At 49.8% G+C, this 11881-nt stretch overlaps 1 protein-coding gene across 15 annotated transcripts in view; it reads right to left on the reverse strand.

Moving 5' to 3' along the window:
• CACNA1G (calcium voltage-gated channel subunit alpha1 G) overlaps positions 1-4654 on the reverse strand; it is a 324964-nt gene extending 320310 nt beyond the window's left edge. For all 15 annotated transcript variants that reach the window (XM_053375770.1, XM_053375762.1, XM_053375763.1 and 12 more), the window contains exon 1: positions 3759-4654. In XM_053375770.1, coding sequence (XP_053231745.1) covers positions 3759-4012 — 254 coding nt within the window. In that variant the 5' untranslated portion in view covers positions 4013-4654. The remainder of the gene's footprint in view (positions 1-3758) is intronic.
• Positions 4655-11881: the final 7227 nt, after the last annotated feature.

The raw sequence follows: 11881 nt of genomic DNA on the forward strand, positions 1-11881 counted from the left end.
GTCTGAAGTCATGAAATAAATAAAAAAAGAGGATTTGGGAGAAAGATCATTACTCATAAATATATCCCTAAAAAGAGAGCAGCCTGGTTATTTACTGTCAACTCTAACTGTTCAGCATAGGAGGGAGATGGAATTCAGAGGAACAAAATAAGGATTACAACATGCGAATAGAGAAGAAGAGCTGGGATCAATGAAACAGGTAGGTAGCAGAGATACGTCCTTCAACAAATGCATATTAAACTTTGAGAATTCAATGCCGCAAGTATTGTGGTAGTCTTAGCCAACTACAACAAAATATCCTCCTTTTTTGGTGGGGGGAATGCAAGGCATTTCTTTCAATTGCTACCAATTATCAGTGGGGCAATTAGGTCTTCCAGTGTCCTTCAAAAGGTGGTTAAACCACCCCAGACTCATTCTGATGTCTGGCGCCTTGAATGTTAGAACTAAAGTCATCACAATAACTAGAAACACAACCCATCCCCATATTCATATGTGATGGATTCTGGGGACCAGCAAGGACTGGTGAATATCATTGTTTTGTCTCATTTATTAACTTTCTGGACACCCAGTTATTGAGCTTAGAGAGACCACTAGGCTGGCCCAACATGGCCTTCCTTAACTTCCCATCTTGTTTGTTTTGTCCCAAAAGATATTGGGGTCCCCCCCCCGCAAGTGGTTCTAAGGTTCTTTCATTCAGATGCTCAGGTAACTACATATTTGAACTTCACATCTAATGTGAAGAAAATGTCTAGAGCAGAGACATTCACAAAGTCTGAGAGCGATCAAAAGACATTCCTTCTAATCAAGAATTCCGTTTATGGGGGAAGCACTCCCCCCCCCAACTACAGTTAAGCACATACAAAGACTGCAAAAGGGTTTTTTACTTTGGCTTCATTGCGTCTTCACTAAGCCCGGGTCTGTCCATATTGGCTGGGGCAGGGGATGGGGCGAACACACCACCCAGTCTCTCAAGGTTCATGAGGCCTCTACTCTCAATGTATGTACACATGACTAATTCCAGTAGGGCTTGCTGACAGAAATGTTTCAGGGTAGCTGCTTCTCAAATGCTGCTCAGTCCCAGTGGCTCTGCGCGCGCACGCACACACACACCTGACCAGTTGCACCTGATCTGCCTACATGACAAACGCATCCCATATTCCAAAGTTGCTTAACTCTTATGGCTTCCACCAATGCACAACACAATATGGCTTAGATGCTACTGCTGCCGTGCTTAAATATCAGTATACCTGCCTGCCTGCCGGTTGGCTTCCTACCAATGAACCCCGAGAACTGTACTACGGTGGGATTAAGGATCTCTAATAAAGTTATATAATCAGCTTTCCAGGTTCTTTCGGAGAAATCATGATAATTAAAGCTGTTTCAAACTGATTTCAGTTCGTAGCTTGGATGAGACTCGTTTTCCTTTTGGGGCAAAATTCCTGGCATTCCCTGTAGGATTCCCGACCCTCCAGGTCATTCATCTGTATAGACTGGCCTTGTGTAATCCGTAAGTGTACAAACAGAAGTCAGTGAGGAAGGGGATAGAGGGGGGGAAATCCCGAAGGCCATTCCCATGGAAGGATCCTCACTACTTTTATCCAATAACACAACGGACCAGGTACGGTATTGTCAAGCTTCCTGATTTCTGAATCAGATTCAGGACTTTGCTCCCACTGCTGGTTCAGTGTTGTATTTGAACCGGCAAGCAAGGTGCAGTGAGGCGGTTGCCACCATGGGCCACCATCCACTGAAAAGTCTCCCTTCTGGAATGAATGGGAACTAGGCAAGATTACCCTTCTTCATGTCAGTGCCACACACAGCAGAACTGCCCCTTGGATTGTGCCTAAACCACTTAAGTTTACATCTCGGTCAGATTCTGGGGGTGGGGGTAGCAACCCATCATATGCAGCTTTCCCCTTCCTTCCCATTTGTGGTTTGTTCCCCCCAACCCCTTTTTGTGTACATCAGATCCAATGCCAGATCTCAGGCTGCATTCCCTGTTTAAAAGCCTGCCATAAATTATTTGGTGCGTGCTTTAAACTGTAACTAAATCATATAATAAATAGGATGGGTGTGAAAGGAGCTTCTGCTAGGGCAGCTTTGTGTATGTGTTTGCCAGAAAGGCTCTCTCTCTGTGTCATGCAAATGCTATAATTATATTTTAAGGGGGGGGAGAACCCCACATTCTCTTGTCACTGCAGTAGATGGAGCAGTCGCTGGCTTCCTTGAACTCCCTTTACAGTCTAATTCTCTCTCACACAGAGACTTTTTAAAAAGAAACATTCTTCATATCTCCCCGCTAAAATTGCCTAGTTCTTGAAGGCGAGGGAAATTATTAAAAGCTTTATTTATTTATATCTCCTCTGCATCCATCCACAATTCAAGAGAGAAGGTGGGAGGGTGCGAGTTGGGGAGTGGGGGGGGGGGGGGAAGCGTCTGGGAAATGCTAACTTTTGCTTAATAAATGTGAGGCCAGAAGCTCAGGACACATTGTTATGTCTGGGTCTGAGGTGAGGGTGGGAGGTAGATTGCGTGTATAAATAAATAGATGGATTACATTCATACATGCCCAGTGACTTCCCTAAGGTTTGTTTCTCGTGGGTGGGGGCACTTGTGTGTGTGCTGTCCTTTGAAATCACAGTTCTTTGGATCGGAAATGCACAGAAAGAACGGAAAGAGGGGCAGGTTCCTGAAGATTAAGTCCCCCACCCTTCAAACTTCTCTTGCAACTGTACCCTCCGAGTTGATCATGCTATGGTAGCAACTGTCCGCCCAGCTTTCCTCCTGGGGAGAAGATACAGTAGACCTTTTTTAGATGTTGTGTTTTTGTAGCAGAGCAATCCAGGATTATCCATGTTAAGTTTTATTCCGGCTCTCATCTCCTCAGCTAAAAGATGAGAAGGAAAGCTTGCGGGGGGGGGCGGAGGGAAGAGAGAGAGAGAGAGAGAGAGAGAGAGAGAGAGAGAGAGAGAGAGAGAGAGAGAGAGAGAGAGAGAAGAGGCAAGAGGGAATCAGAGCAAATCCGTCTCGGAGGGAGAGCGCGCGAGAGACCTGCTCTTGTTTCCTTCCCATAGTTCTTCTCTCCATTGAGAGTTACATATTGTTTCCATTTTCTAGTACTTTTCTGGAATTCCATGTTATGACTTCAGCCCCAGAGAAATCCCTGCCTAGTAGGGCAGGAAACATTGAGAAACCCCTTCAACAGATTCTGGAAAAACTTCCAAGTCATGAATTGGAGACAGACGTAGCAGAGAGACACAGAGACGGGGAGATCTCCACCAACACACACGCACATAAGAAAACACCACACACCACTTCTTTCCTGCCCTGTAGAAAAAGCTTCAAAAGTTTGGAAATCATCATAATTCCCCCCCCCCTTTTTTTTAAAGGTAAGGCGCCTTGCATGCGACAGGCTGCCTCCTCTGGGAATAAACAGCTTTCTTCTCTCTCAATTATTTGCGTTGCATTTTGTCTACCCTCCCCCCCCCCAAAAAAAAGCTTTTTGCAACAAATGGACTAGCTTGCAGGCTGGTGGTCCAGAAGTCTTTATGGCGGCGGCGGCGGCAGCAACCCCCCACTCCCCCCCGGGAAGACGCAACTTCTTGGGCTGCTGGGACGAGCGAGGACAGGAAACTTCGCTTACCTTCAAGCTGCGGAAGGGAGGGCGGCTGCCCGGGCTTACCTTGGCCGCGCCGGCGGCGGCCACCTGCCCCTGTCACCTTGGGGGGTGGGGTGGGGTGGGGGTGGAAAAAGGATATGGGTTGCACACGATCCTGAGGCACCAGCTCCTGGGTCGGCTGTGCTGGCTCAAATAGAAGAAGACGATCGGCGCGAGGGCCGGGTAAGGGAGCGCTTCGCCGTCCGAGTCCCCGCTGCCCGGGTCCTTCTCCTTGTCCCCGGGGACCGAGCGACCTCCATCTCCCGAGAGATCGTTAAGGCGGACGAAGGTCTTGGAGGCGCTGTCCTCCTCCGGGTCCTGCTCCTCGGCTGCTCGCGGTCCATCCTCGTCCATTCTCCGGCCACCAGACCCGGGTCCGACGAGCTGACCGAAGGAAAGAAGATGCGCCCCGGGAGAAGAGAGGCAGGGAGCGGGAGAGGAGAGGGCAGGAGCTCCTTAGGCGTTAGGATGATGAGCCGGCCATGGGGCTGGTGGGGAAGAATCGCTGGCCATGGGGAGCTTCGCGGTGTGGGGTGGCAGCGGGGCTGGCTCGGGAAAGGAAGGGGCTTCAGAAGCGGCGAGGGAGCCTCCTCCCCTCCCGCTGGGGCGGCTGCGTAAACCCCGCTCTCTCCATCGGGATCCAGACCGCAGCCGGCACGGGAGCTTCTCGTCACTTTTGGCGCCTTCTTTCTCCCCCAAGATCCGGGGAAGGAGGGCTGGGGAAAGGAGGGAGTCCCCGGTTAGCGGCGAGGAGGGTGGGAGCCGGTACCCCGATGATCCACCCAGCTCCTCCGCGCTCCAACTCCGGGGCGCATTGCCGGGCGAGCGGGAAAGAGGAGAAGACGACGGAGATTGCTGCGGGGGGCGCCTCTTTCGGGTCCGGCTGAATGGGGAGACTCCGCTCCTACTCCTCCAGCCTCAGCATCCTCGTCGTGCCGGGGACTGCGCGGGGTATCCTAAGGGTTTGGAAGGGATCCAGAGAGGACGGAGCCTCTCCTGTAGGTTGGGCTCCTCCCGCCCTGAGGGGGCTACTGGAGAGGGTGGGGAGGGGTGACACGAGGTTTGGGGCGAGGTGTGGGGTGGGGAAGAGCAGATGCAACGCGCGCGGAGCCGGAGCCGCAGGAAGGACGGTGAGGAGGGATGCTCCTCCTCGCCGCTGCCTCTGCCGGACGGGAGAAGCGAGCGAAAAAGCTGGGCGCTCCGAGCACCTCACAGCTGGATCCCTCACTCCAACTTCAAGCCGGAGCTCCGCCCCGGAGCCGCGGCGCCAGCCAATCCCGAGCCCCCTTCAGACCCTCCTCATTGGCCGCGGGAGGCAGCCATAAGAAAAAAGATACAGCCCGGGCGAGAACCACAGCTGGAAGCAGCCACAGTTAGCGGAGCGCCGCTAGGTACCCTCCCCTCCCGGCTGCCTCAAGCGCCTTCATGGGGCGTGGAGAGCCAATGGGGCGCGCGGGTGGGGTAGAACCCCTCTCGGATTGGCCCCTGAGCTGCCCAGGCACCGAGCCCGCTTCCACCACCGCCAGATCTCTTCGAGGAGGGCTGGGGCTTCCCTTTGAATGGTGCAGATCGGGGTCATTTCCCTTGCCCCAGATTGTGGTGTGGCGGCGGCGGCGGCACAGGAGAGCCCCAGCTCGGCGCATAAACGAGGGCAGCCGAGCTTTCGAAGGCTTGCTGGAGGATTTGAGGGAGCGCAAAGAAAAGAGGGGAATGAGCGAGAGGCGATGGAACAAATGCGGGCGAAGAGAGCAGGAGCAGCTCGGCAGAAGAGAAAGCGAGAAGGACGGCCAAGAGCAGCAGATCGGGAGAGAGCTGTGAGCGCTGCTGCACTAGCGCAGTCCCTCGTGCCTCCCTCCTGCTCCAGGGGGTGGCGGGGACTGGACATGGCCGGAGGAGGAGCAGGAGGGCATCAGTCTGAACAAGGTGCCGCTGACCAAGGAGGCAAAGGGGCGCATCCTGGCGGGGAACTAAGGAGAGGCACCAGGGTAGGATCCGCTCCAAATCCAGGGCAAATCTATGGGAGTTTCGCCCTCCCTTCTCTAGGCGCAAGGAGACAGGTCAAAGCCATTTTCTAGACGGAAACTACCTGGAGACCAAACGCACAAATCCAAGACTACTTGTTGCTTCTCTATGGTGAGAACGGCGTGCTCTGTACATGCCCAGAGGCATTGTACTGCTGTATTGTCGCTGCACAGATAGCGGGAGACAAATGACCACAGCTGGTCTTGGAAGCGGTTCGTGCATCTCTGTGGCAGAGGAGGAGGAGGATGGTCTGGTGGTCAAGGTTTCTGGCGAACATGCTACAAGTCAAGTCCACGGTATGAGTTAGGCAGTATAGCAGTTCATATGTAGCCCCCACCTTCTCCTCCTCAACCACCTTGGGATGGTTTTGCCTCTAGCCTGCTAGGCCAGGAAACACAGAAGCACTTGAGAGTAGACCGAAAAATAGACCTGACTACTTCAGGTCCAAACAAGCCACAAAGTCCCATGCTGATAGCCTCTGCTAGTCCAAGAGGAACAGGCTGGGGAATCACAGGATCAGCTGGAGGTGGTACAACCCAGAAGAGTGAATGTTGTGTGAAATCCCCAGACTAATTGGTACCTCAGTAATTCTCTCCCCCACCTGTCTCTCTCTCAGAGGCATTCCCGAGCGTGCCACGCGTACACACTTCCAGTTCAAAACACATGCCAGTCACACATACTGCCAGAGCAGGGCAATGCCTTGAACCTTAGACCAGGACCAGGAAGATCCGAGTTCAAATCTCCACTTGGAGCTAACTGGGTGGCTTTGGGCCAGTCACACACTCTGAGCCTAACCTGCTTCACAAGTTCGTTGTGAGGATTAAAGGTGGAGAAGAACCATTTCATCTGTTTATATATTGCTTAAGGTAAAGGTAAAGGGACCCCTGACCATTAGGTCCAGTCGTGGCCGACTCTGGGGTTGCGGTGCTCATCTCGCTTTACTGGCTGAGGGAGCTTCCGGGTCATGTGGCCAGCATGACTAAGCCGCTTCTGGTGAACCAGAGCAGCGCACAGAAACACCATTTACCTTCCCACCGGAGTGGTACCTATTTATCTACTTGCACTCTGACATGCTTTCGAACTGCTAGGTGGGCAGGAGCAGGGACTGAGCAACGGGAGCTCACCCTGTTGCGGGGATTCGAACCACTGACCTTCTGATCAGCAAGTCCTAGGCTCTGTGGTTTAACCCACAGCACCACTCGCGTCCCACTAGTATTTATTAGTGGCGCACATAAAAATAAACCAAACGGACGGAATAAACCAAAAAATAAACCAAACGAACGGAAAACAGTAACAATTGATCATAAACCCGAGCTACCTCAGAATGCCTGCTGGAATAAGAAAGTCTTTGCTGTGTTTGCCTGGAGTTCAGTTTCTCTAATCTCAGCTGGGAGGTAGTTCCACAGGCTTGGGCCCACAAGACTGAATGCCCAGCTTCTGGTCCTTATGACTGTCTGTCTGAGCCATGGGAAAGCATGCTCTCACCCTCAAATCTCAGTGATTGGGCAAGGTAATAATGGATCAGGTGGTCCGCGTGTGCCCCCTGAGCTTCCTAGTATGAAGTGCTGGGGGGGGGGTGTTTACAAATGTAATAAATTGCCAAGATGCCTGTTCCATCATTAGTAATACAGAGGTTATGGGTTGGAGGAAAGGGCAAGTGTATGGGGAGATGGAGCACCCTGGTGTGCATTGCTCAGAAATGCCTTCCGCCCCCCTCCCCAAACACGCCATAGCTTTCAGTGCTCTGAGCTCCCTCCTCTGGCTCAGCCTCCGAAGATGACAGGATAAGGGCAGGATAAGGAAACAGCTGAACTAAGCAAAGATGTGAGCCCAAGGAGGGAATGCCACTTGAGAGGAACAAACGAAAAAAGATAGGCACATGGCTCAAGGAAAGAGACTCGATAAGGGAGGAAACAGCCTGGGGATATAAGAATCAAGCAGCAAGCAATAAGCAGGTCATCTGGCTGGTGGGTTTCTGATGTCTGGGTAGACAGGCGAGAGGCAGAGCAAAAGAAGTGTGGAATTAGCACTATCAGCAGAACAGAGAAGGGATTTAACAACAGGCGTTCAGGGAGAGCTGGTGAGGAAATAAAGTTTAAGGGATGCTGGGGAGCCAAGAAGAGGAGATGTCAAGATCAAGAGCCTGCAGAGGAGCAGTCTTGAGAAGTTGCTACTATACAGGGAACTGGTGCAAGACATTAACCAGGGCGTATGTTTCTCAGGCTGTACAGAGTAAAATTGTCAACAAAAGACAAGGCTTGTTGATATATCACTTTAATTCAGCCCTGACTGCATCCAGACCATCCTAAAGTGGCCTGCAGGCTCTGGCCTTGTGCAACGTCAATACTTTAACTGGGAACATCAGATGTGCTATGTGTCAGATGGAGACGAGGGGTTATTTCAGATCTTGATGTATACACACGTCAAGAAAGTGTCAGACCAAAGTGTGGGCGATTTTAGTTGTGCAAATGTACCCTGGGACATCACAAAATTCTAGGCTTCACAAGACCGACATGGTCAGATTTCTGTGATTCCCCATAGCGTTAACCCCTCTCTAAATAGCTGCAGGGTAGTCCCGTCAGAGAATATGAATTGGTTTGCTGGGGTCTATCATGTAGTCACAGTGAATTTTTGAAGTACTTACAAGACATCATAAACTGGGCCACAGAAATTCAAAGGAAGTTTGCCAACTCAAGCTAATTTGATGAGAATGAGTGTACTCCGCCAAGTCAAGTACAGAAGATGTCTCAAACTGCATCCTAGATTTACACTGTGGGTGACAAAGATGTGGCTCATGGGGCTACCAGTTGGCCATGCCCAATCTAAACACCCCTCCAAAATAGGTTCTCAACAACCCTCCAAAATAGTTTGTTGGGCAAGTGTGTTGGAAATAGCTCAATCACAGGGATGGGGAGCCCATGGCTCACCTTTCAGTGTGGACCCCACATCTCCAGATGTGGCTAAACTCACATCATCCCTAGCCATTGGCTATGCTGGCTGGGGCTGACAGGAACCGGGGTCCAAGAATATCTGGAGGACCACTAGTTCTACATTGCTGATTTCAAGGCTTCCAGATAGTAAGGTAAAAGTAAAGGGACCCCTGACCATTAGGTCCAGTCGCAACAGACTCTGGGGTCGCTTTACTGGCTGAGGGAGCCGGCGTACAGCTTCTGGGTCATGTGGCCAGCATGACTAAGCTGCTTCTGGCGAACCAAAGCAGTGCACGGAAACGCCGTTTACCTTCCCGCTGGAGCGGTACCTATTTATCTACTTGCACTTTGATGTGCTTTCGAACTGCTAGGTTGGCAGGAGCAGGGACCAAGCAACGGGAGCTCACCCCGTCGCAGGGATTCGAACCCCCGACCTTCTGATCGGCAAGTCCTAGGCTCTGTGGTCTAACCCACAGTGCCACCCGCATCCCAGATAGTACATGGATATAAATAGTATAAACTTTCTGTGCTGTTGCCTCTCCCTTGTTTCTAATGTGTTTATGCCACAGGGTGTGTGTGTGAGAGCTGCATCTTTACCTCTTGAATGCATCACTGGCCCTTCTCGACGAAGCTGAAGCTTAGGAGCAGACTGTGTGTTCCGCCTCATGATTCAACTTTCACTTTGGCCACTTCCATTTTTGTCAGAAATTCGGAATCCATCTTCGTTTGCCATGGAGCTGGGCCAATGAATGTAACATTCTGTTTCCAACTTGTCCACAGCAGCGCAGGCTTTGGATCCAAGATCCCCTTGGCTTCCAGAACAGGGACACAGTGGAAGGAAATATGAGGATGGACAGAAGGTTCTTCTTGCAGCTCTGCTTTGCCTCTCTTCAGCTGGGATTTCTGGAAGTAAGAAAGCTCTCTTGGTGGTTTCAGTCCAAATGTCAAATGAAGGGTGGGGGAGGGGGATCAGAGAGGCTTTGACAGCTGTAAATATATTAAAAGTCAATTAAGTATGCCACTCACTGCAGTTTAGTAGGCCTGGAACTCCAAAGTTTGAAAATTCAAGCGTCAAGTTAGCTAGCTAACTGGAATTATTGAGTCTTCTCACTGAACTACCAGATTATCAAAAACAGTGTGAGTGTGTTTAAAAAGCCCAAGTGCAGTTTTGTTAGCTTTTAATTCTAATTCTTGGGAACTGTGCAGGAGTGGATTTGTAATTCAGGCTAAAGGGGAGAGGTTGACAAATTCAATTTTAATTTCAAACCTACCCTAAAAGCCAGAAATTCAGGCTGGTTAGATGAAAACATGGCCAAGATTTGGATGCCTCCATTTCCATAAATACTGTATTTTCTGCTCTATAAGACACACCATACCATAAGATGCACCTAATTTTTGGAGGAGGAAAACAAGAAAAAAAAATATTCTGAATCCCAGAAGCCAGAACAGCAAGAGGTATCGCTGTTCTGGCTTCTGGGATAGCCGCACGAAGCCTCTTCAGGGCAGTGGGATGAAGGCTCCCCCTGCCCTGAAGAGGCTTTGTGCGACTAAGCCAGAAGCTAGAACAGCGAGAGGGAGCGCTGCACAGTGATCCCTCTTGCTGTTCTGGCTTCTGGGATAGCTGCGCAGCCTGCATTCGCTCCATAAGACACACACACATTTTCCCTTACTTTTTAGGAGGGGAAAAGTGCATCTTATAGAGCGAAAAATACCATAAATGTATATTGGTTTGAGTGTTTCATGCCTGTGTTTTCATCACTTGGTGACTCTAGGGTCTAAGTGGTGGCTTTCATGAGTGAATGAGCCATCCTAGATCAAACACCACAGACAGAAGTGTCGCATTATCAGAAACTTCAGGGCATGAATTGGAACTGGTGGGAAGTGGCCTACCTTAGTGAGCTACTGTGAACCATGTATTCACAGAGCTCTATTAACATCACTGTTTTTATTCTGTTTTAATTTTCTGTATTATTATTTTTATTTAACTTTATATAAGCACATCCACACAGCTGTTTTTGTTTTGCTTTCATTTAAGTTGCTTTTATTTATTTGTCAAGATTCTGGTTTTTATTTGTCTCATTTTTAAATTGCTTTGCTTGTTTAGTTTTTAAACAGAGAACGCTCCCAACTCCGTAGTTTGTATATGGTGGAGAATTCAAGCATTTTTCTTCACTTCAAAATCTCACCATGACTGTGACAACCCCAGTCTAGATTTTTAAAGTCTATAAGGACAGTTTAGATTTTTTAAAAGCATCCTTTTGTTTGGATTCAGCAATGCTCTGATGCAGACTGAATGGTTAAACGGGTTTTTGGGTTTTTTTGCAAGTCTTTTGTGGTATTTATAGGATATCAGATTAGGAGGGTTTTTCTCGTGTGTTTATTTTTGTCATATGCTGCTTGACAAAATTTACGGAGTGACTTGCCAACTTTTCCTTATTTAAATTGTTCGTCACATGACACAACTAAGGCTACTTTCTTAAGAACGCTACACCAGTGCAATCCTATCAGTGCTTTTTCAATGGGGCTTATTCCCAGGAAGTTGCACACAGGGTTGCAACCTTAAAGTGTTTGCATTCTCTCAGGCAGGAGCATCCAGTGGGGCGGGGTGGCAGCACTCACCTAGCCTCCCAGAAAGGGCATAGCTGTGGCTTATAGGGAAGGGGAGGCGGCAGGGTGGTTGGCACATTGCGAAGACACCAACAGATCCAATCTCATGCTCCCTCTACAACTCTTGCACTGCAGTGTCCTCTCTACCACCTCTCTCTTCCCGCAACCCATAGGGACACACATGCTAGGAAGCCAGCTAAGTGCCAGCGTCCCTCCGTGGTGGATGTTCCTGCTTCCAGGTCTATTCTTCACAAGCAAAGGGACAGCCCTGTAAATAGGGTGGCCATTTGTTCATCATGGAAAAGGAGGAAATACATTACCAAAACAGATATTTGCATTAAAAGGTGCTCGTTAAGTGTATAGAGCGTGCGCAGGCAAACTAAGGCCCGGGGGCCGGATCTGGCCCAATCGCCTGTGGACGGTCCAAGAATCTTGGCAAGTTGGAGAGATCCACAGCAAGGGTTTAAAAGAAGAACAACCTCGTTGGGCTATGTTAGGGGGAAATGGCAAAAGAGTGCAATGCATTCCAGGAGCATTTGTTGTGATTTCATTTTCCATCTCATACTAACTCTAGCAGTGCTATCTACACAGGTTAAACAGCCACAGCCACATCCTTTATTTTCGAAGGAAAGGGATTTGCAATTTTGGCACAAATAATTATACA

This window comes from Podarcis raffonei, chromosome 2, assembly GCF_027172205.1.
Source record: "Podarcis raffonei isolate rPodRaf1 chromosome 2, rPodRaf1.pri, whole genome shotgun sequence".
NCBI lineage: Eukaryota > Metazoa > Chordata > Lepidosauria > Squamata > Lacertidae > Podarcis > Podarcis raffonei.